The 23,727-nt window shown below is 27.8% G+C and overlaps 1 protein-coding gene across 1 annotated transcript in view; it reads left to right on the top strand.

The window, feature by feature from the left end:
* Window positions 1–23,727, top strand: part of LOC148310617 (cholecystokinin receptor type A-like) — a 105,718-nt gene that overhangs the window by 17,560 nt on the left and 64,431 nt on the right. Inside the window, 2 exon segments of the mRNA XM_088258125.1 lie at window positions 16,436–16,654; window positions 17,434–17,616. Coding sequence (XP_088114251.1) covers window positions 16,436–16,654; window positions 17,434–17,616 — 402 coding nt within the window.

Genomic DNA, 23,727 nt, shown 5'->3' with positions numbered 1-23,727 from the left:
TATATATATATATATATATATATATATATATATATATATATATATATATATATATATATATATATATATATATATATATATATATATATATATATATATATATATATATATATATATATATATATATATATATATATATATATATATATATATATATATATATATATATATATATATATATATATATATATATATATATATATATATATATAAAAATATATACATATATATATTTATATATATATACACACACATAATATATACATAAATATATATAAAGGGATAAAATAAGCTGTTCAGTTTGTACATAATTTTGCATATATGTGTATATTTACAAAAAAATATTCTGTTTTACAATATTTTCGAAAATCTAGATACAAATACATAATTTTTTTCTATATTCTTTAAAACTTCGTTAGAATTTGACGTTTTCACATCTACAATCGATGACGATTTTTGATGGGACTTCTAAAAGTAAAATTTGCTTTAGAAAATAGTACATGGTATTACTTTCTACTGAAAAATGTTCCATTCTACAATGATTCCGTGCAATAATAAACGAAACAGAACTTGTCTGGTTGGAAACCGACGGTATTCAAGATCTTTTCAGGTTAACAAAAAAACAAACAATTTACGGATGAGTAGTAGTAGTTCGTTGGGGTGGATTTCATCAAACTTATAGCTGTTCCCTCGACTACATCCGTCCGGTTCTCCACTACGACCCTTCTGAGGAGACTACGTGAGAAGTAGGCCATCTACCCCCACACATTAGCATTTTGTTTTAAAGCATCGCCTTTGATGGTACTAGCGCTACGTACATAAGAAGCCGAGGTGATAGTAAAAATGGGTACTTCAGGACTGAGGCATAGTAAGTTATTATTTATTCACATCTTATTTGCTTCACAGAACGAGACTTTACAGACCTCATACTTACCTTAAAGAATTATCGTTAAAGGACAATTTTAGACCCGACAGACACGAGTAGGTTGATAGTTTACCTACCTGTATTAAATTTGTATTTGTGGATATAAAAAAAAAGTTTCGTAAATGTTAAATTTATTTAACTGGAACCTTTATTTAAAACCATGTTACAAAAAAAAATAATAATAATGCTTTAAATTTAGAAAATTTCGTATTTTTCCTGTCTAATGTTAATTCCTATGTATAACACTGAAAAAAAATATCTCCTACATACACATTTATAAAAAAAAATATAAAAAAGGATATGGAATATATATCACAAAAATTCAGACCAATATTTCATACACGCATTTTGCAAACAACGAGAATCGAGCCTTTACGCCAGTTTCGCGGTCAAATCAAATACGCTAAGGCATCTGTCCTCTTTGCAAATAAACAACACATTCCTGGTATGCATTATTCATATTGATTTACATATCGCCCATGCTATTATGTGGCATTGAAAGTATCCAATTTGAGCCTAGATTGGCATCTGAAATAGTCGAATGGGAAAAATATTAATTGTGAAAATGTCGTGAAAAATTTGTATTCATCCCATTACTGATTTGGTCATTAATGGTCTAAATAAAAATAACTTCACACATTCCAAAATGTATTTAATTCCATCAATTACTTTGAAAAAAACTGCTGTTCAATTAACGAAAGTTCAAATTACACAGTGAATGGAAAATAACAATCACTTTGCCTTCACGCGATAATACTGCATTATCCAATGCAGTACCCAATGAAACACTGAATGTTTAAAATTCCAAATAAAATAAGTTAAACCCAGATTTTCTGTTATGGAATACAGTTCCTGTTCGAGGACTATTGAAAAATGTAACAAAGGAATCTCTAATATAAAGCATCGTTTGGTTTGGCATTTCAAAACATTTTCATTTAAATGGCTGCTCACAATTCATTAACCACTGCTGGTTTTTGCCTTGCCTAAAACCGTAATGAATTTGCATAAAAACGTTTGCGTGGGGTTTGAAGGGCGTTTATCCGTAAATATTGTATTGTAAGATAGATAAATACACATGTATATCTTCTTCTTTTTCATGTTGTTGTAGGCCTTGTGGAGTGTTTTTAAGAGGGATAAGCCATCTGCGATGTCGATTCTCCCATGTCTTTGGTGGTCTGCCCGGTAGTCGTCTACCGTGGGGTTGGCCGTACAGTGCGATGTCTAGATGGTTCCATTCTCCTCACATGCCCATACCATTGTCTCCTTCGTTGCCTTCCCCACCCAACGACATCTTCGATCTCGCATATTTCCCTGATCCTGGCGTTTCTATCTCAAAGACTCTTGCGTGATATGCTTCTTTTTTCTGTTTTCATTTCTGAAACTCTAAGAAGCATATGTATGTATGTATATATATATATATATATATATATATATATATATATATATATATATATATATATATATATATATATATATATATATATATATATATATATATGTATATATATATATATATATATTTATATATATAAATATATATATATATATATATATATATATATATATATATATATATATATATATATATATATATATATATATATATAAATATTTATATATATATATATATATATATATATATATATATATATATATATATATATATATATATATATATATATATATATATATTTATATATATTTATATATATATAAATATATGTATATAAATATATATATATATATATATATATATATATATATATTTATGTATATAAATATATATATATATATATATATATATAAATATATATATATATATATATATATATATATATATATATATATATATATATATATATATATATATATATATATATATATATATATATATATATATATATATATATATATATATATATATATATATATATATATATATATATATATATATATATATATATATATATAAAAAAACTATGACTACTTTTTCCTTTTTGGAAAAACTATGGAAAAAATTGTCACGGATAAAATCAACCCAGTAATAAGAAATGACATTATATTGAACCAACACGGATTCTTAAGAGGCAGATCGATTGAGTCAAATTTGCTTGAGTTCAATCATTTCATACTATCGGCCATGGAAGAGGGCTACCAGGTGGACGCCATATATACTGATTTTGCCAAGGCCTTCGACAAAATAAATCACAATGTCTTGATTCGTAAGATTCGCGAAATGGGTATTCATGGTGATCTTCTTAGATGGCTCATTTCTTATGTTGAAAATAGAAGCCAAGCGGTAGCGGTTCTAGGATTTACTTCTAATTACATTATGATTCCTTCTGGGGTTCCCCAAGGATCCCACCTGGGCCCATTATTATTTTTAATATACACAAACGATATTAACAAATATATCAATCAAAATTTTCTCATGTTTGCTGACGATACCAAGTTATTTATACGAGTCAAGTCTTTAGACGATTGTTCCAGGTTGCAAAACGATCTCGATAATCTAGTGTCTTATTGTAATCTTAATCAGCTTTTTCTGAATGTCAATAAATGTTTTAGCATTACGTTCTCAAGAAAAAAAAATAAAATTATATTTGATTATGAAATTAACAATAGTCGGCTGACCAGGAAAACTGAATTAAGAGACCTTGGTGTCATAATGGACGAGAAACTTTTGTTTTCTTCACATATTGAAGCCTGCGTTAATAAGGCCTACAGAAACTTAGGTTTTATTTTTCGAACCACTAAACCATTTAAAAATACATCATCTCTTGTAACTTTATATAACGCTTATGTTCGTAGTCACCTCGAATTCGCCTCAGTCGTTTGGAACCCTCAGTACGCTATATATATAGCTCAACTTGATCGTATTCAAAATAAATTTCTAAAAATGATGGATGGTAAGCTTCATTTAAGTTTCAACTCTTATGAAGAATCTTTAGCCTTCCATAAATTATCTTCACTTAGTAAACGTAGGAATATATCAGATTTATGTTTTTTGTATAAAGTTATAAATAATATGACTGAGAGCCCTTATCTTCTTGCGCAGATACCTTTTCACTGTCCAATTAGAATCAATAGACATAGTCATACCTTTTATAATCCAGCACCAACAAAGAACTATACAAAAAATTCCTTTATTTATCGAAGTTGTGGAAAATTTAATGAATGTTGTACCGACCTTGATATGTTCTACTCCAATCTTTTAAAATTTAAAGCTAAATTGTTCGAAATCTTATAAACCTAAAAAAGTAATTCTATTCCCTGTCCTTTCCTTTTCTTTCCTTCCTATCACTGCCATCTCCTTTTCTCTTTATCCTATCCTTGTCTCATGTCTCTTCCTTTATATAGACCTCTCTTATGTATAGTTGTGAAGAACTATAATTGGTACTCATGATTTTATTTTTTGTATTCTGTATGTATCATATATTGTAACTGTTGTTCTTCCTTCCAATAAAATAAAATAAAATAATAAATAATATATATATATACATACATATATTTATATATGCTCTATGGAAATTTATGGATGAATGGTAAGACTTGCTTATAATATTTTTTTGTGCTAAAAAGTGCAAATTTCGTTTTCTGCATGTCAGGATAGCAGTAATCAAAAACTCGTCACATTGGTAGCTTCTGTACAGTCACAAGGTGAACCGCTGAGCAGGATATAGTACACAGGCTATAGATGTGGTGAGGCTTGGTGATGTCCAAATTCACATTAGTCAGAATTGTCCAACAAGATAACTGTAGTATACAAACAGATTGATAAAACGGTCACAAATATGTTTCAACACTGGCGGCAGACACTTGACGGATATCACCTTTTCTTTTAACAAAGAAATTGTAAAGGTCCAGATAAATATTTAATAAATCAAAATTACTTTTCTTTTAGATTAGTAAAAAAGTTATTTAAAAACAAAATTGCTTGATTAACTATGCGCCAAACTAAAATTGTTTGTATACCGTAGAATGGGGCTACTTTGATCTTTGATGTGTTACTTGAGCCCAGTACAAAAAAAAAATCTGTATTTGGTCTACAATAATGAACGTATAACTGTCACCTGTCAGGGAAATAATGAATTATGTCGATACGTTAATTATTGTAGACCAAATTCACATTTAAATATTTTTTGTACTGGCCTCAAGTAACACATCAAAGTTCAAGTAGCCCCATTCTACGGTACTGCAGCTGTTTAGTTTACAATTGTCAAATATGATTTGCGACGCCATTTACAAAAAAATGAAGCATTTTTCGATAGGGTGATCAATTATACGCCACCCTGCATATATACATATAAATAAAAATAAAGTATTTTCTTAAATTTGATTTTCCATAATAGTGTAAATTAAATAAATTCCTTTAAAATCGATATAAAAAACCTGTTTCCTTCTTCCCTTTTCATAGAAAGTATTCATTTGAACCAAAAAAAAATCATTAAGCTTTATTAGCTACTGTAGCCGGACAATTTACTTGTGGCAAAACGGAATAAAATCAACACGCCCATCAAAAGCCTATTCGTATTTAGCGATTTTGTGGACGGTTATAATGGGAATTTTAAATCCTTTTATTTTGACTCGATGCTTTTTATACCATGTTTTTTGTCTGCCTAGCGCTAACGCTAACATTCAAAACAATTCCTTGTTTAATTTGTGAAAAACGTTTTCCCTCTTATTCCGCACAAACGTAACATTCATTATTGATGTTCCTGAAAGCTTGAGGTCTCATTCGATAAAACTCCACGAAATACAAAAAACGTAATATTGAATGTAGAAAGGCCTTAATGGAATGGACATACATATATACCTATATACCTACTAACATACATTACCATTCATCTAGATATAGATATACCAGAATAATTGTAAAATGTCGAGAATTATTTTTTGGATGGAAAATTTTGCAAAAATCTTATTGTTCAAACGTTTATATATATATATATATATATATATATATATATATATATATATATATATATATATATATATATATATATATATATATATATATATATAAATAAATATATGTATATATATATATATATATATATATATATATATATATATATATATATATATATATATATATATATATATGTATATATATATATATGTATATATATATATATATATATATATATATATATATATATATATGTATATATATATATATATATATATATATATACATATATATATATACATATATATATATATATATATATATTATATATATATATATATATATATATATATATATATATATATATATATATATATATATATATATATATATATATATATATATATATATATATATATATATATATATATATATATATATATATATATATATATATATATATATATATATATATATATATATATGTCGGTTACTATATGATGCAACAAGGCAGGAGTTGAAAACCGTATATAACATGATGTCGGTTACGACAAAACCCGGTTGCTGGTCAAATAAAATTCATGTGGAAAAAACTACATAGTTGTTATTTTATGATATAAAATGCAGTTCCACCAAGAAATGTCAGTACAAAACTTTAATATAAATAAATTCATTTACTCCATTCCTTTTCACAACTTTTTTGTAATTGTAGTTATTAAATCAATCATAATTTTCATCAATCAATTTTCAAACATCTACATTTACTTACCTTGACGATTTTCATACGTTTTTGCTTAGTATTGTATTTCCACTGCTGCTGGATTAGGTTCTATGACAGAAAAGAATGGAAATGAGTGTTTTGTCAAAATAAAATTTTTTATATCGCTCACTCCTTTCAACAACGTCATATATATAAAAACTTGATTTTTCAGGAGATCGTTTTTATAGTTTTAAAATACACTTACTTATTTTAATGTACAATGGATCTTTTAAGGTAGAATCTGAATGTTTTTTCTCCATTTGTAAAATATTTAGAAATAAAAAAATTATTTTCTTCAAAATGCAAAAACAACACTTTCTGCCCTGTAGCGGGTAAATATTAGGTCAAAAATATGCCGCTTTTGCTGAAATATGGTACATTTTTTGGGCATTCCGAAAACACGCATAAACTGAAAATTGTCAATTTTTGATAAATGACGTTGTTGGATGGAGTGAGCGATATCTAAACTCTTGTTCACTCATTCATCGAAAAGTTAATACGTTAGGGAGAAAAACTTCATTTTAATTAAAAAAATATTAATGCAAAAAAGTTATTCAATATTAGCATTTTTTTAAAAATGCGATATTTTAAAATGTGATAATTTTTTTCCTTAAACCGTAAACTTTTGTTTTACTTAAGAGTAACTTGAGAGATTCACAAAAATGTAACTTCGATGAATGAAATGGAACATAAAAGTTATTTGATAAAATATATAATATCCTCAAGGGCCTCACAAAACTCAGATAAGAAGAGTACTTCTATTACCATTTTGTCCTTCATCATTACCAACTATTTCTTCACTATTTCCTTTTTCATATAGTAAATCGTCCTTCACCATAAGCTCTCATTTTTTTTTGCTGAAAACAGCGTAAATTCAAAGAAATAATGTTTAGTCAATAAAAGATATTAAAATAAAAAAAAAATTCTAGAAAGTTTTGAATAGCTTTGATTAAAAAAAAGGCATTTCATTTCAACAGCATTACGCCTAGATAACTATGTAAAACGATTCATCGTGCTTATTATTTTTTTTAATTTAAAGTCTTACATATCCACCAGACTGTAAATTTATTAAAATTTAAAATTAAGTTTTAAAACTAGCAGTACAAAGAAGTGGTTTCGAAAAAAAAGCGTGCGAATTGTTGGAAAAAATGAAGGAAAAATCTGGATATAATATTAAGCGACACATGACTAAGTCAAGTCGTTAGGCGTTGGTTAGATAACTTTTTTTAATAATCTGATTTTTTTTTGTCAAAAAGTATAATTTTTACAAGGAACAAGGTTTTAATACAAAGAAGTGTGCATAACAGAGAAATATTAGCGAATTGAGTCCTTGATTCCTTCCCACACCTTCTTCAAAATCACTAAAACTTCACTAGATATATCTTTTGGTGAGATGTAAAGAATTGTGAGATGTAAGAAAGAATATGAAAAATAACTCCTATAATTGGAGATAATTCAGATTTGTGAACAAGTATTTGGACACACTCAAAATGTTGTAACTAAATACTTAATATATTTAATAATTATCCTAAATTCATTTATAAGGTGTGTAAAAGTTAAAAACGAAATGAAGTGAACTAAAGCGCTCATATTCATTAATTTTGTAAAATAAATGTATCACTCCACGCTGCCATTAGTATATTTTATTCTTGTTATCTTAAACTAACAAATATTAGTAATTATTTCATAGTCCAAATGAAAATTATTAAAAATATCTCAACTTGATATGAATGTACATGGAAGTCTGGCCATCCCAGGGCTTTCGACCTGGCATTTGGCTTGCTTAAGCGATCACTTTATCATACGTAGGGAGAATAATCCAGTGTCTAATACAATAAATAATATCAATATTATTCATATTATTTGAAATATTTAAGATATGAATCAATAAGTAAGCACTTCAAACGTAATGAATAGAAAGTTGGTCAAAGAAAAACATTTAAGAGAACTCTCCCTCCATCAATAATCCTTTGATAGCCTTTTCTTCTTCACATGGTTTTGAAACTCAAAGAGTTTTACTAGAGGAGATACAATATACGAAGGTTAGTGTTGTATATGTGTCGTCTTTGTTTAGTACATTATACCTTATACATGTAGCGAGAGCCGGTAGTATTATCTTGACCTAAATAAAAGGTGTTGGAAAATGCGACAATGTAGAAAATGTACCCTCTGTTGGCATCGCTACTTTGCAGTAGATACACCCTTTTACTGCTAGGACCAGGATCGGTTTGACGACTTATATATTATCTCAGTTATCGGGGTGTAAAAACTAACAAGGAGACTTGCAGCGGTAATAAAGTGTAGCAATTTACTAGTATCTTCACACCGACACCATGAAAAATCCATACAGAACAAAATTTGGATGTATTTAAAAAAAAGAAGGAATAAAGTATGAATAGATTTTTATTTATATCTCTATATAAATAAAATAAATTATTTGAGGTGGGAAATCTGGAAATCTCCGTCAAGACGTAATGATGTCATAATGATTATATATCATATTTTGTACATTAAAAGCATTGTTTACTTTATGGTATGTTAATATAACACTCTCCTTATCATTCATCGTTCACTTTGTTTAAAACGACTTAAATATTTTAAGTTGTATTACGCAAAGTGCATGATGAATGATAAGGATAGTGCTATTAATATGCCATTCCGATCTTCCGCACTTTTCCGTCATCCCTTGATTTCGGTAATCAAATTGTCGATGACCGAAGTTCAAAATATGTATTATCCAGCAATTAAACCCTGACTCGACTTTGTTGACTTTTGGTGCAATTTTTATTTATTTTATAAAGATACAATATTTTTTTAACTAATTTTCTAGACATTTCTACTTCGGTAATCTTAAAATTCGTTACGCTGTTCTCTCCAATACAGAGACTAAGATCATGTGCTCGGTGAAGGACTTACACTTATTATTTATTGTTTTTAAGCATTTTAATGTCTACAACCTGAAAGAAGGTTATAAAAGTATTTGTTTCCCAAATATTTAAAAATCTATAGAATTTTTTGGTATTGCATTATGGTATCTCAAAGATGAACTTTAGATTCAAGTAATTTTTACCCTTAAATTGTTGAAGAATTACTGTTTTTTTTAACGGTTTCTCCTTTTAGACTTGGAATGTTGAAAATAATAATTAATTAGGATAGATTTTTTTCATTTCTAAAATTCTTAAATGATTTTTCTTTGAACTCTAAACATAAAGCAATATTAATTAAGAAGCATCTACAGTTTACAGTATTTAGCAATGGTGAGGAAAATCCTCCCCGCGGGGTAGATCCGGCCTTCGGGCCAGTTGAATTTATCCGGTCCGCGACAAACTTTAGCACAAATTATTCGAAAATTAAATTTCAAATTAATATGAAAATTTAAAATTAAATACAATTAACTTTCCAAACCTAAATTTCAAGTGAACTGTTACACTTTTAATAAAGAGCTAAGCGAAGTTCTCTCAAAAATGAGTAATTTGATTGAACTTGAACTTTGAAGACAAATAGTTTATATCCTTAATTTTTCTGTCTTTTTTGTTTGTATATTAGGTTAAAATAGTTAAAAACAAAAAAAATGTAGGCAAAAAGAACTCCATCGACAAGATGCACAAGGTTGCTTGGTGGCTCTCTGCAAAATAAATATTGTTCTTTAAATGAATGTGTACAAATTATGTTAATAAAAAAATTATAAACACTATTTCAATGCGTTCTTCTTCACAAATCAGAGTTTCCTCCTTTTTTGAAGTATTTTTTTTTTGACATCTCAACATAGATGAAAAAGAATATGAAATCATTAAAAACCTTATAATTTAACCGTGTTCATATATTTCCATATTCTTCTTCATCTATATAAAGTAAAAATAACTCTTGAGTGGAGAAATACCAAATTTGTATTTGCACACACTCAGTATATTGTGTGTAAAAATAACTGGACAAATTATAAACAAAAAAGAAGTTTTTTTCATGTTTTCAGGCGTTTCCCAGAATGTAAAAAAATCCAGGGTTTGAATCTTGCATACCAATAAATAAATCTCTGCTTAATAAAAGCTTTTTCAATCCGACAAAGATGGCTGTTGTGAACTCATAAATACTGTGTCATGAGATTTATTCATTTATCTAAGAGTTTCAATCATGGGTAGAATGGTAAATGTCGCACGTGTTTAAAGTGATCACTTTACCAGCCTATGACAGGTCATAAGCGTTGTAAATATACGCAGACTTCTATATATAAAAAAATACATTCCGTGTAATAATTTAGTCTACCACCCATCGAATTCCCGTCTGCAGTAATTTCCCGCGTATATGTACTTTTATTCACATCCTTGTTAGGATTTATTTTTTGAACCTTACGTTATGTTCCAACATTTTAACATTTACGAATAAAAGATTCCACATATTTTCATTTGATACCTGCAGGGAAAATTAATAATTAAACTTAATTTTCCGTTTTTCACGTTATTCAAGGCCCGTATTTTTTTAACAAAACAATATTTTCAACGTGATTCCTGCATTGTATTGCAAATAAAACATTTTACCTTTTTACTAAAATGATTGAAATTTCATGGATGCGGGAAAAATCTCGGAAAAAAAACAATGCAAGCGTTTCCTTTGTTTTAGAAACCGTTATTGTAATTAAAAAAAAAAACATGGATTAAATTTGATAATTTAACGTGATAGTCACAATAATTAAACATTACATTCTCGTTTTTAAATATGATAAAATAATATATACTGATAAACAAAAAGAAGTTGTTTACGACAACATTAAACCTCTCTAACGCGATGAATGTCAGACACTTAAATTTTACAATATGAAAAATATAAAATATTGTTTATCCACTAACAATCACATGCACATCAGACACTGTATTATTTACCCGACGGATGATATATCAATATATAACTTGAAATAAATTGACATTCGTTTTTATACGAAATAAGATATTAGTCTGAATCGTAAGCCCTGCGATGCTCAGGGTTTTATCTTTTTTCGTATAAACGAAAGAAGCCTCGTCTCAAGTTGAGACACCTATGATATAAAACAACACGTCAAATTAATGATTTTATGATAATCCATTGTAAGCCGTTTTATATATTTTTGTGTACGATTTAACATAAATTAGTTAATTTTGTTACATTTTTTATAAATTTGTTTTCGTTTTATTTACGTTTTTCTTTTCATACTGTTTTTAAATTTTTCAACCCTTTCAAGTATGTATATTACATTGCTGAATGAATGAAAAAAATACAATTACGCTTATAGTGTTGCGTTAATCAATAATAATAATGTCAATCTTTGTTGCTTTTTAACTCAATCAGAATAACGAATTCAAAATTAAAAAGTTATTCGCAATCAGATGTGGCGTGATCAAAAATGATTGACACATAATACGAATTATACATATAACTACGAATATCTAAGAAGATATAACAAATTGGTAAAAGTGAATCAGTAAAAGTGGCAATCTTAATCGAGTTGATTTCAAAATCACCCGTTCGCATATTTCCAATAGCCGATAAAACAAAAGTGGTTGATTAATTAATCAATCAGAAATTTTGACACAAGCCGTAAAAAACGGGAAGTGAGTCATCTTTAATAAATAAATATACAACATTTCTTCTAACCCTTATCCACACCCTATGGTGCAAAGGGTACAGCATCGCATCGATGCAGTGTTATGGTAAAGGAAAGATGATCAACCCTCCGCTTCAGGTACCAGATCAGGGTAATATGTATTTAATAAATATTAGAGTGAAAAAAACATACAGCATTTAGTAATCTAAAATTCTACGTTATTTTTTGTTAAAATTTATAAGGTATTAGTTGTATAGTTAAAATCGACTAGTAAAGGAATTTGTAGGTTTTTCATTTAAAAAATCCCAACTTTTTTTTTACAAACACATACGGTTATTGATGTTTTGGAAATTTGAATTCCATTTTTACGATAAGACGGTTTTAGTGCGCAAGACTTGTTTTTAATTAAGTTATAAAAGGAGTAAAATAAAGTTCTAATAAGAACTGTCAGTTAAACAAAACAATTTTAAAAGAATTGAAATAAATTTACATTTATTTGCTAATTAATTGTATTTTGGCATCAAAAACTCTTGATGGTTAAACATTTAAAAGGATAAAAAAAAACATTTAAAAGGAAACAGAAATAAACCCAAGACTTAATATTATAAAAATGTAGAATAAAACATAAATCGGAAATTATGAATGAACGAGATCATAAAATAATATTGTTGATGATAAAAAAGCATTTGAATTACTTCCATTCTAATAATTCTTCTGGAAGTTTAATTTGAATCCGTTTGAAAAATGGTTAAACGAGTTCGTCTGTAAACACGAATACGTAATTTACAATTGTATAATTTTAAAAGGTTATACAAAAATACCTTTTCACGGTCTTTTTTAAGCTTTCCGTCTCTCTTCAATGAATTTTCCTGCCTGACTTTATGACTAAAAGCCCAGTGAAATGATAAAGTAAGGAAAAATTTACGACCGTACCGTTTGCAAAAGCTTTGTTTTGATGTCTCGCCGGAAGGACACTAAAATGTGAGTAGATCGCACTCTCCGTTTCCCCTTGAGACCATTAAATGAAAACAAAAACTAGAACACACATGTTTTTATTCTAGAAATCTGTTTAAAATTTGACAAATTTTAAGAATGTCCAAAAATAATTTAGTAAATCCTCCCTACCTTTATCTTGTCTTCATCTTTCTAATAACGTCATTTTCTTAAATATGTTTTAATTAAGTAATGAAAAGAGTGCATTGATAAATAAAAAAAACTTGCCAGTGACGTCTATCTTTATTTTTTGTCTCCATACCAAATGCGTACCATTGCCATAATTTTTGGACATATTTGCCAAAATACGATAGTAGCCACATGTTTTTAATCGTTTAACATAGTTGTGTAGGATTTATTTTGTCAGTTCCGGCCAGAACCTATCTCCAGTAGTTTTTTTTGTTTATTGTCCATATTCCGTTTAATATATGTACCATAAACCATAGGTATCAGAATAAGATAAGGGTTGTCATGCGTCAAGAGACGTAAGAACACGTTTTTGTTATCATTAAAAAAATAAAAATATAAAAATCCAAAAAGGCTTCCATCCTGAAAACCTTAAAGTAAATTGATCAAAATCTGGTTTCCCCCATTTCAAAATATTAAAATTAAAATTTCAGACGGCCTCCATTTTGATTTATTCAACGGGATAAGAGTAAAATATGTCATCCCTTGAAAAAACATCTATTTATTGATAAACCCATTTATTATTGTGATAAAAATGCAATAAAAAATATACTTAGATGAATATAATATATGTTCTACGTCTAACAAATAATCATTTATTTTTATCAATATACAATAAACAATAAAAAATGTTGATTAAAATCGCTAAACATTTGATGGATATGTTTCCTGAGTCACTACTTTTTACAAATTAAAAAACAAATTTTGTTGTGTCGTGTAACGTTTAAATGTCAATCTTAGCTTACAGCACTCCTTTAACTTAAAAGAGCTATTAAATTTAAATAATTATTTGAAAATTACAATTAGTTATTTATGAGAAATTTGTTATTTATCAGGCCACTGAATTTAATTGAAAGTGCTTTAACTATTGCAGATTGTAGTTAAATAAAATATTAACAAAACGTTTTCCCTCTCCTTTTCGAATGTTGAAAAATGGACTTTGTTGATTATTCCACTAAAATCAGTCATTTCAACAAGTCAAATAATAGAATTTTAATAATTAAATTAAAACAAAGTTATTAAAATGCAATTTTAAATTTTAGTCTTTTTGTTTGTTTTGTGAGATTGGTGAAATCTGTTCTTATGATTATCTTATAAAATCCTTTCTCGCTATCATTGTCCATGAATTATTTAAGGATTATTATTTAAAGGAAATGGAATTTGTGATTTGAAAACTGATATAAAATTATAAGTAAAATGATGAGAAAATTTCGAGTAAGGTAAATAGTTAAACGTTTCTCCCAAATACAAAAGCAATTTTATTTGTGCCGACTTGCAGATTCATCTCTTTCTAGAGATCCATTTTATTAGTAAACATGATCTAAACCCGGATTATTTTACATACTGGGAAAAGCATGAATTTCCCTAATCGCCTGAATATTTGGACACACTCAAAATATTGTGAATAATATGAAAATATTAATTAGATTTAGATTGCCTTCTAAACTTTCTCATTGCTGCATTTTTAACGATAAATTTATATACATTTAATTGTAGCTTATTGTTACAAAATATTGGTTGCATTAATTTTAATATTATTTATTGCATTTTTATTATAAATTTATTATTTTACTTTGAGTTTGAAAATAAATTATCTATAATATTCAATTCTATTTTTGGGAAATTTAAGTCTTAATTTTTTAAGGTAAAACATAAATAACAACAGTAAGTTTGTTATTTCAAGACATCATAAGACGAGGGATATATGGTATAGAAATGATAACGGAAGAGATAATAGTGAGTCAACTAGAATGAAATTGTAGCAGTTTTATTGTTCCCAGTTTTCTGTACTTGACATGTTCTTTCTTAACGTTACGTTGTGGTGATACAAATAACTTAAACAATGTAAGAACAACGTGGTCAGAATCTCAGTAACCAGTTTTCGGATGAACAATTTTATATCCATACTATGGTTTTCATGATGATATATTTTTTATACTTATGTATATATTTTACATGATCTGCCACGACGCCATTAAAAAATATTGAATCGGCATTAACTTTGTACAATGACATGTTGATTATTTTAAACACTTTTGAAATACCACTTACTGAGTTTTATTGAATTATACATGACTTGTTTTGAAAACTAAAGTTGTTTTTGAAACTAGTTTTGTGTAATGAAATTAAACCGAATATGTGGTATTATTCAAGTCTTTAATATGTAAAAAAGTAAAAATATACATACAAATATTAGTGAAACCGTAATATCGCGAATTTAAATCCTTAAGGTTTATTCAAATCATGATTTTTTACTTAATTAATTAATTATAAATAAAAAATTTAAGGTTAATTTATTGTTTCAAACGGTGGTATGAAGAATGAATACAAGGCATAATGAGATAAACATTATCAATATAATTAAGAAAGGTGTTGTGAGATGGTTTGAGCAAGTAAATCAAATGTGTTTTATTAATTTCATTAATTTATTCGGAAGTCACTTTGTAGTAAAACCTATCAAACAACATACGGTGTTTGAAAATGACGCGGAATGCATCGAAATATATGTCACAGTAGACTTTAAGAAAAAGTGGTATTTACTAAGTAAAATCCTCATTAAAAATGAGCTTTACTAAATAACTCAACCTTTTTATTGACTAAACGCGGTATATACTGGATTTAAAAAATATGTTTCAGCGTATGGGATCGTGGTTCAATGTTTACATGTAGTACGTACTTGGTGAATTTATATATCGTTTAGCTAGGAGTGTTTTCTTGTGATTCATGTGAGTAATTTTTAAATGCGTGTACAATATATGGTTTTGTTTAGCGTTCAGTTGTTTGACTGTCATGAGTTTTGATATGTTGTTTTTTATTTCAGCGGAAATTTGTCTCGGAACGTCAGCTGATTGATTAATTAATTTATAAAAAAAACCAACATACTAAGTTGGATTTATGCATTCAGTTTTACTTTAACTATATGATTCTTCATTTTTTTCAAATTTCATTTATTAATTCGGCAATCACGTTGTGTTAAAATCTATATTTTTTAAATTTAGGTTTTACTCAGTCAATAACACTAGTATTAAGCATTTTTTAAAATTTAAATAAATGTTTGTACAATATAAAATTATTTGTTCTTTCCAGCTGTTTCTGTTTCGGTTGGAGTCTGGACCCTGGTGGCGATATCTTTGGAAAGATACTTCGCCATCTGCAGACCCCTGAAGTCCAGAAGGTGGCAAACCCAGTTTCATGCCTACAAGATGATCGCTGTGGTATGGATAGCCAGCCTGTCATGGACCATCCCTATACTGTGTGTCTCAACCCTGAAGGCAATGAGAGGCCGAGGTTCGTAAAAACTACCCAGTTGATTGAGTTCGTGAGAAAAATAATTTCGGTATATATTAACTTTACTCTACGCAATATTGCATAACTAACTGTCGGGTGGTAAAGAATTTTATTTGCACGCTTTTTATTCCTTATTTACGACAAATAATCTGACGTCAAACCACGATGAAGGTTAATTTTGCATTCATGGGAGAACAATTCTCATTTAACCCATGCGAGAACTTGAGAGGGTATAAGTGAAATACTTTCCTTTGAATTGGTTCATTAAGATTTTTGCCGTTGGAGCAACTTTCAAGTAAAAAGCGTTGTAAAACGTCTACCTTTTATTTTCATTGATATATAAACCGGAATTATATCATGTATATATATATATATATATATATATATATATATATATATATATATATATATATATATATATATATATATATATATATATATATATATATATATATATATATATATATATATATATATATATATATATATATATATATATATATATATATATATATATACATAATATATACATATGTAATATTGTTTTATGCTCGTCAGTTTTATTTTTCACCTGTAGTTGACTACAACTGTAGTTTTCGAAACTAGTCGCGTATAATGAAATAAAACACATTAAGTGGTACGATGTAAGTATTTTATTTTTTAAATAGAAAATTATGATTATTTCAGTTGAATCCTATAAAATTAATCTTGTTAAAGTCCACAAAGTAAATCAATTTTCTGCATAAAAATTCTCAAATATATTTTACATTCTAAAATTATTTAATATTTTTTCACAGGATTTAAGTGCCGCGAAGAATGGCCGAGTGTGGGATCCGAGAGGGCTTACAATCTGTTCCTCGACTGCACTCTCCTTCTACTGCCTTTAATCATCATGAGCCTGGCGTACTCTCTCATCGTCAGTAAACTGTGGAAAGGATTGCAGAGAGAAATTAAACACAATTCTTCGTGCCAAAGACAAAGTAAGTAAACATAAAATTTCACCTACGAGTAAAAACTGATTGAAGTTTCAAATAAACAAATAAGTATTTTAAGTACTGGAAATACTGGGAGTAAACAAATTGTTACAAATCCACTCTATAACCACTCAAAAACACTTATTGAAATGATTGAGGAAGGACGATTTAAATAACTTACATTAGTACAAATAATAAAAGATGATGAAATTATACAATGTAAACATCATTTTAACAAAAAACTAACTTGTCGTAAACACGTGCTTTTATGTCATTATTGAAACTAATGTATTTTTTGGAGAAATCGTTTTCAAGGTTTTTATATAATACTGAGAAGATAATACGGATAAAAGGAGCGTTGTTTACTCTTAATCATATTATTTAAATTCAACGAATGATCCATTTCGCATAAATATTGATTACTGTGATGTTGAAAGTAAAGGGGAGAAAATATCCCACGCGGAATAATTTCAGTTTCAGACGATAATAAGCACAAACATTATTCTAAAGGTTCAGCTGATCGTTGAAAGGATTAACATAAAATCAAAGATTTTTACTGAGAAAAGGTGAAGAGATTTTTCAGTTACTTTTTTACTTCATGATAAAGCACGTAGGTATATGATCTTTTGTTTTCCTGACGTAGTCGCATTTATGCTCAGTTCTGCGCAATCCAATAGGTATTGTTTTAGAATTTTCACATTTTGCTAGTAATCTGGTAACTTCTATCAAACTGACCGACAAATTATATCTATATTTAATGGATGTTTCACATTTTATTTTGTCACTGACGTGCACTTAAGTCGAGAACATTTATTTAGTGCCCAATAAGGTGCAATGTTCTGAGTAAACCGATATCGTGAAAAAAAATCGATTACTTTAAGAATAATAATTTCTTCAGAAATTGGCAAGTAACGTGACATTACAAAATTTAAGACTTAATTTGTCAAAACACCGAATCTGGATTAATGACCAAATTATCTTAACGTTATCAAATTTTAAATTAAATGACTAGCGCTTTGAAGTGATCAAATACTATGTGGCTTGTTTACTACCTTAAAGGATTTAAATATTCTTGTTTTTTTGGCGATCCATCGGATTAAGGATGATTCTGTTTAAGAGATAAGATAAAATTAATAATAATTTTGGATGATTTATGTAGCGCCATTTTCGTAAAATACTACCTCAAGGGCGCTTATACAATGCATATATGGATTATGATACAAAAATGATAATGAAATATAAAAAAAATAATAATGAAAAACGTCGTCAATCTGCTGAGTCTGAAGGTGGGAAAGTGGAGCCGCCGTATTATTGCGCCTTCTTCTCGGTCTTCTTGGGCTGGAGCATGGCCAAGATGTTGGGCAGGATGCCTCCCTGAGCGATAGTAGCGCCAGAGAGCAGCTTTTTGAGCTTTCGTCATTGTGGATAGTCAACTGCAGATTGTGGGGGGTGATGCCGATCTCCTTGTTGTCACTGGTGGCATTGCTGGGCATCTCCAAAACAACATTTTGTTTGTTTGTGATTTAATAAATCTATGCATCCGTAGTGTAATGGACAGCACGCTCAGCTACCGTTCTGAAAGTCCCAGGTTTGATTCCTAGGAGGGGGGTCAAATAAATATGACTGATTTTATTACTGTAATATTTATTCAATATTATCCTGGACTGATACCTGAAACGGAGGGCTGATCACCGTTCCTTCATTTGTTAACGATCAAGATAAAACTGCGTTTGTGCCTTATGCACCATAGGGATGCAAATAGGGGTTTGAAGAAGATGAAGAAGAATAAAAAATCATTGCGCATCACTTGTAATGAATTTTTTTTATTAAAAAAAAACTTTATAATATTAAACAACTTTTTTTAAACCAATTTTTTTTATAAGTACATTTTAACCTACCGGTTTCAACAAGAACCTTGTCATCATCAGGGTTTATTAGATTCTAAAACATTAAATACATTTTAATATTCAAAATTAATAACATTCCCTTACAAAAAACTGAAAAAATAAACAAAAAAATCATTTAAGAAAAAATGTTTATTTTATATAACTGAAAAACATACAAAGCGGGGTAATAGTAAGTTATTTGCCATGATTCAAGATCTCAAAAAGTGATAAACAAAATAATGGTTTCTTCAGACTATTTGACATAAAACTCAGGCTACGTGTGCCTACTTATCCGCACAGAAAATTGAGCAAATATTGGGTATCAAAACTTTAAGTGAGTTTTGTTGTGCGAAAACTACGCTCTTATTTAGCTGAGTAGTCTAATATTAGTTTACACGAGTAAGCGCGATACGAAGCAGGCATGTATAGTATAATACTATTTACGTAAGTTTCTGAAAGATTATCTACACGAACGAGCTTTGCATACCGTTTACGGATGAAAACTGGTTTGCATTTAGACGCCAAACCTGTAGCTTGCCTTAGCGAAAATTCGTAGTTTTATTCTGCCTTGGATTTAGCTTTTTAACGCCGTGTATTGTGATATTCTAGCAATCGCTTCAGTCAAAATTTTTGTTCACAACATTTTAAGTGTGTCCAATTACTAGTTTACAAATCTGGGTTTCACCCACTTAGGAGTTATTTTACATTTTTTACACCTCAACATGCATAAAGAAGAATATGGAACTTTGGTTATTTACAGGGCTTACGATCTGTCAAAGGCTTTCAAAAATATTCACCATTTTAACCATGGTTGACAACCACAATATTCAAATCTTGCAAGTCATATATGATCAATCTCTGATAAAAAAAAGTTTTCAAAATCCAATCACAGATTGAGTTTAGAAAAACTCTATTAAACGGATATTTTTTTCCTGCTTAATTGAAGCCTTAAAGCCACCATAGATAGCTATTGTGAACTCGGGCATACTGTGTTACGATTTTGATCAATATACATATATTGATGTTGTTGTCAATCATGGATGGGATGGTGAATGTTACACGTTGTGAGTGATCACTAAACCAGCATATGATAAGCCATGAGCCCTATAAATATATGCATGTATGTATATGTATATATATATATATATATATATATATATATATATATATATATATATATATATATATATATATATATATATATTTATATATATATATATATATATATATATATATATATATATATATATATATATATATATATATATATATATATATATATATATATATATATATATATATATATATATATATATATATATATATATATATATATATATATATATATATATATATATATATATATATATATATATATATATATATATATATATATATATATATATATATATATATATATATATATATATATATATATATATATATATATATATATATATATATATATATATATATATATATATATATATATATATATATATATATATATATATATATATATATATATATATATATATATATATATATATATATATATATATATATATATATATATATATATATATATACACATTTTTTAAATATATTTACTTTTTTCCCCTCCATATTCACATAAGCTTCCAATTTTTTTTTCATTTATGTTGACATGTGAAAAATTTAAATTTTGTATTAAATTCTAAAAATAGGTACTCTAGAGTTACGTTTTAGGTAAAAATATAAAAAAAAGTTTTATGAGAAATTGCCATAGTAAATTTGAGGTATGTACTTCCAGTTGCTAGAAAATTTATAGCACAGATCAGTCTTTTATGAGAAGCTGTATACTCTTACAACATTTCGTACTCTCTTTTTTTTTGGAAGGGGTAAAATAACGAAAGACTTTGGGCTACGGTTTATTAACCAATTCTTCAATCGGTTAAAACTTAATTCTGATTTTCTAGAATACGAATATTTCTAGCACATTGAAATAAAAAATGTTAGCGTTATCAAATTGTACATATATTTAATTCATTTTTATTTTGTTTGCTTATATTACATTCAAAACAAACAATTTTTTATACTTAATTAACATCAAATACATATTTACATCTTCTTCTAATAAACAAAACATTTATTTATAGATTTATATTATCCACTGACACTTAGTGATGGAATTGCATTTTTAATTTATTATTAGATTAAAACCAATATTTTTAGCTTTTCCACTGGTGATGATGTCAGACAGTGACCAGTCTGATGATGTCGGTAACGACGAAACCCGGTCGCTGGTCAAATAAAAAAAGTGGAAAAGCTAAAAATATTGGTTTTAATCTAATAATAAATTTAAAAAAAATATTTTTAAATGCTTTCAGACTTTTTCATCCTTCATATTTTCAAACCCTTATACATTATACAATTTGCGACTCATTTTCTTCTTCAAAAATGGCTTATTTCATCCTTATTTTAAGGACAATTTATTAAGTATTTTGCTGAAAAGAGGTGGTGAATAATTTTTGTATTACATAGAAAATAAATTAATGATTTACATGAGAGTAAACTGATTTTTAGCTCTTTTTTAAATGTTACTTTTTTTGCACAATTCATTTTTTAATGCATTGCCCAACTAATTATATAAGTCCCCATTTCAAGTGAAATAAAGTTATGTTTTTTTTTTAAACACAATAAATATTTCATGAGAAATACCATGAAATAAAGAGAAAAACGATAAAAAGACAGATAGTGGGATTACGTATGTACAGTTTACAAAACAAGAATACATATATTCTTAATGCCCGTCAGCTTTCATCATATCCTCAGAATTACCCCGACTAATTCTACGAAGATACAAAAGCACAAACCTCCATTGCTTAAAAAATACTTTCTAGTGGATCTGTAATTTTGGTTAAGATAAAAAAGTTAAGAAGTTTACTTTATCATCTTATTTATTTCAGTTAAAAAAAACCCCGCAATAATTTCATTATTTCATAAAACATTGGAACGAAAACGATAGTGAATTATTTTAAGGGTTGGTTAAATGTCGTATAATACGACGCACAGTTTGAAATGTACATAAAACAATGTTGAAATGCGAACCTGCTGACCTTTTGTTCGTAATGAGTGAAAAGCTCCTGACTTGGGTCAACACAACCCTTAAAAGCGTCATTCAGAATGTCCTGAAAAAAACTCCCATTTACGACATCAGTCTTACAGTCCATCAGATTACTTTTAAAGGTACCTTTACGAGTATATGTGTTATATACTCATATTATAAAATAATCATTTTTGATGCTTTAATTAAATTAACATTTAAAGCGTTTACTTTGTACTATTAGATTCTTCTTCTTTTAAACGTTATCAGCCCCAAATGATGCTAGGGTTCTGATTCACATCAACGTAGTATTAAATTGATCGGTAATGATAGATATTTTTTATTTAAATTTTAAAATAAATTATTGTCTTTGTATTATAAATTTAAAGAGTTGTCTGTAAGTAGGATAGTTAGAATAAGATAAGTAGATATGAAAACTTCACAAGCACCCTGACTAATTGAAAATAAATATTTATCGAACCCGCGACGCCATTTCCGCAGTCGAGCGTCTAACCAACCACGCTACGGCTCTTGTCTAAATAAGTACATGAGTGAAAAATTACCAATATTAATTTTTAATACAACTGAGATCGAACCAGGAACTTCCAGCATGGTAAACATACGCTATCAATACATACTACACGACGGTGGTGGACATTATTTGATTCAGAATGCTAAAAAGAAATTTTTTGAAACAAGAATTAAAAATTGATAGTTTCGTATATGTCTACCTATTCCATATCTTAATATACGTAAAAATACCATGAGCACAAATTTGAGACTCATTATGAAAATGGGAACAGACGTTCGCGAATTTTTTCGCGAATTGCAAATTGCGAATTTCTTTGTTTCAAGGACGGTAGTTATACCCTATGAAATATAACATACGACATTCTATGGCTCATTTAAATACAATACAAGACAATGTTGATAGTTTTGTACCACTTGAGTTTATTAATGACTACTAGTTTCGGAAGCTTAACTTCCATCGTGAGGTCTGAATAATAACTAAAATTTAAAATTGTTCTATAAATAAGGAGAGGGAAATGTTAGGGGGAGGGGGTTAGTCAAGGGGCGGAGTTTGAAAACAAAGGAAAAATGGAAAGCAAAGGTTAAGAATTTTGAAACAATATATTGTTAATTAAA

Source organism: Brachycentrus maculatus, unplaced genomic scaffold (genome assembly GCF_059751285.1).
Source record: "Brachycentrus maculatus isolate JH-2025_06_01 unplaced genomic scaffold, ASM5975128v1 h1tg000090l, whole genome shotgun sequence".
NCBI classification, from domain to species: Eukaryota; Metazoa; Arthropoda; class Insecta; order Trichoptera; family Brachycentridae; genus Brachycentrus; species Brachycentrus maculatus.
The sequence above is the reverse complement of the archived record's forward strand: the minus strand, read 5'-3'. Positions and strand labels throughout refer to the sequence as shown.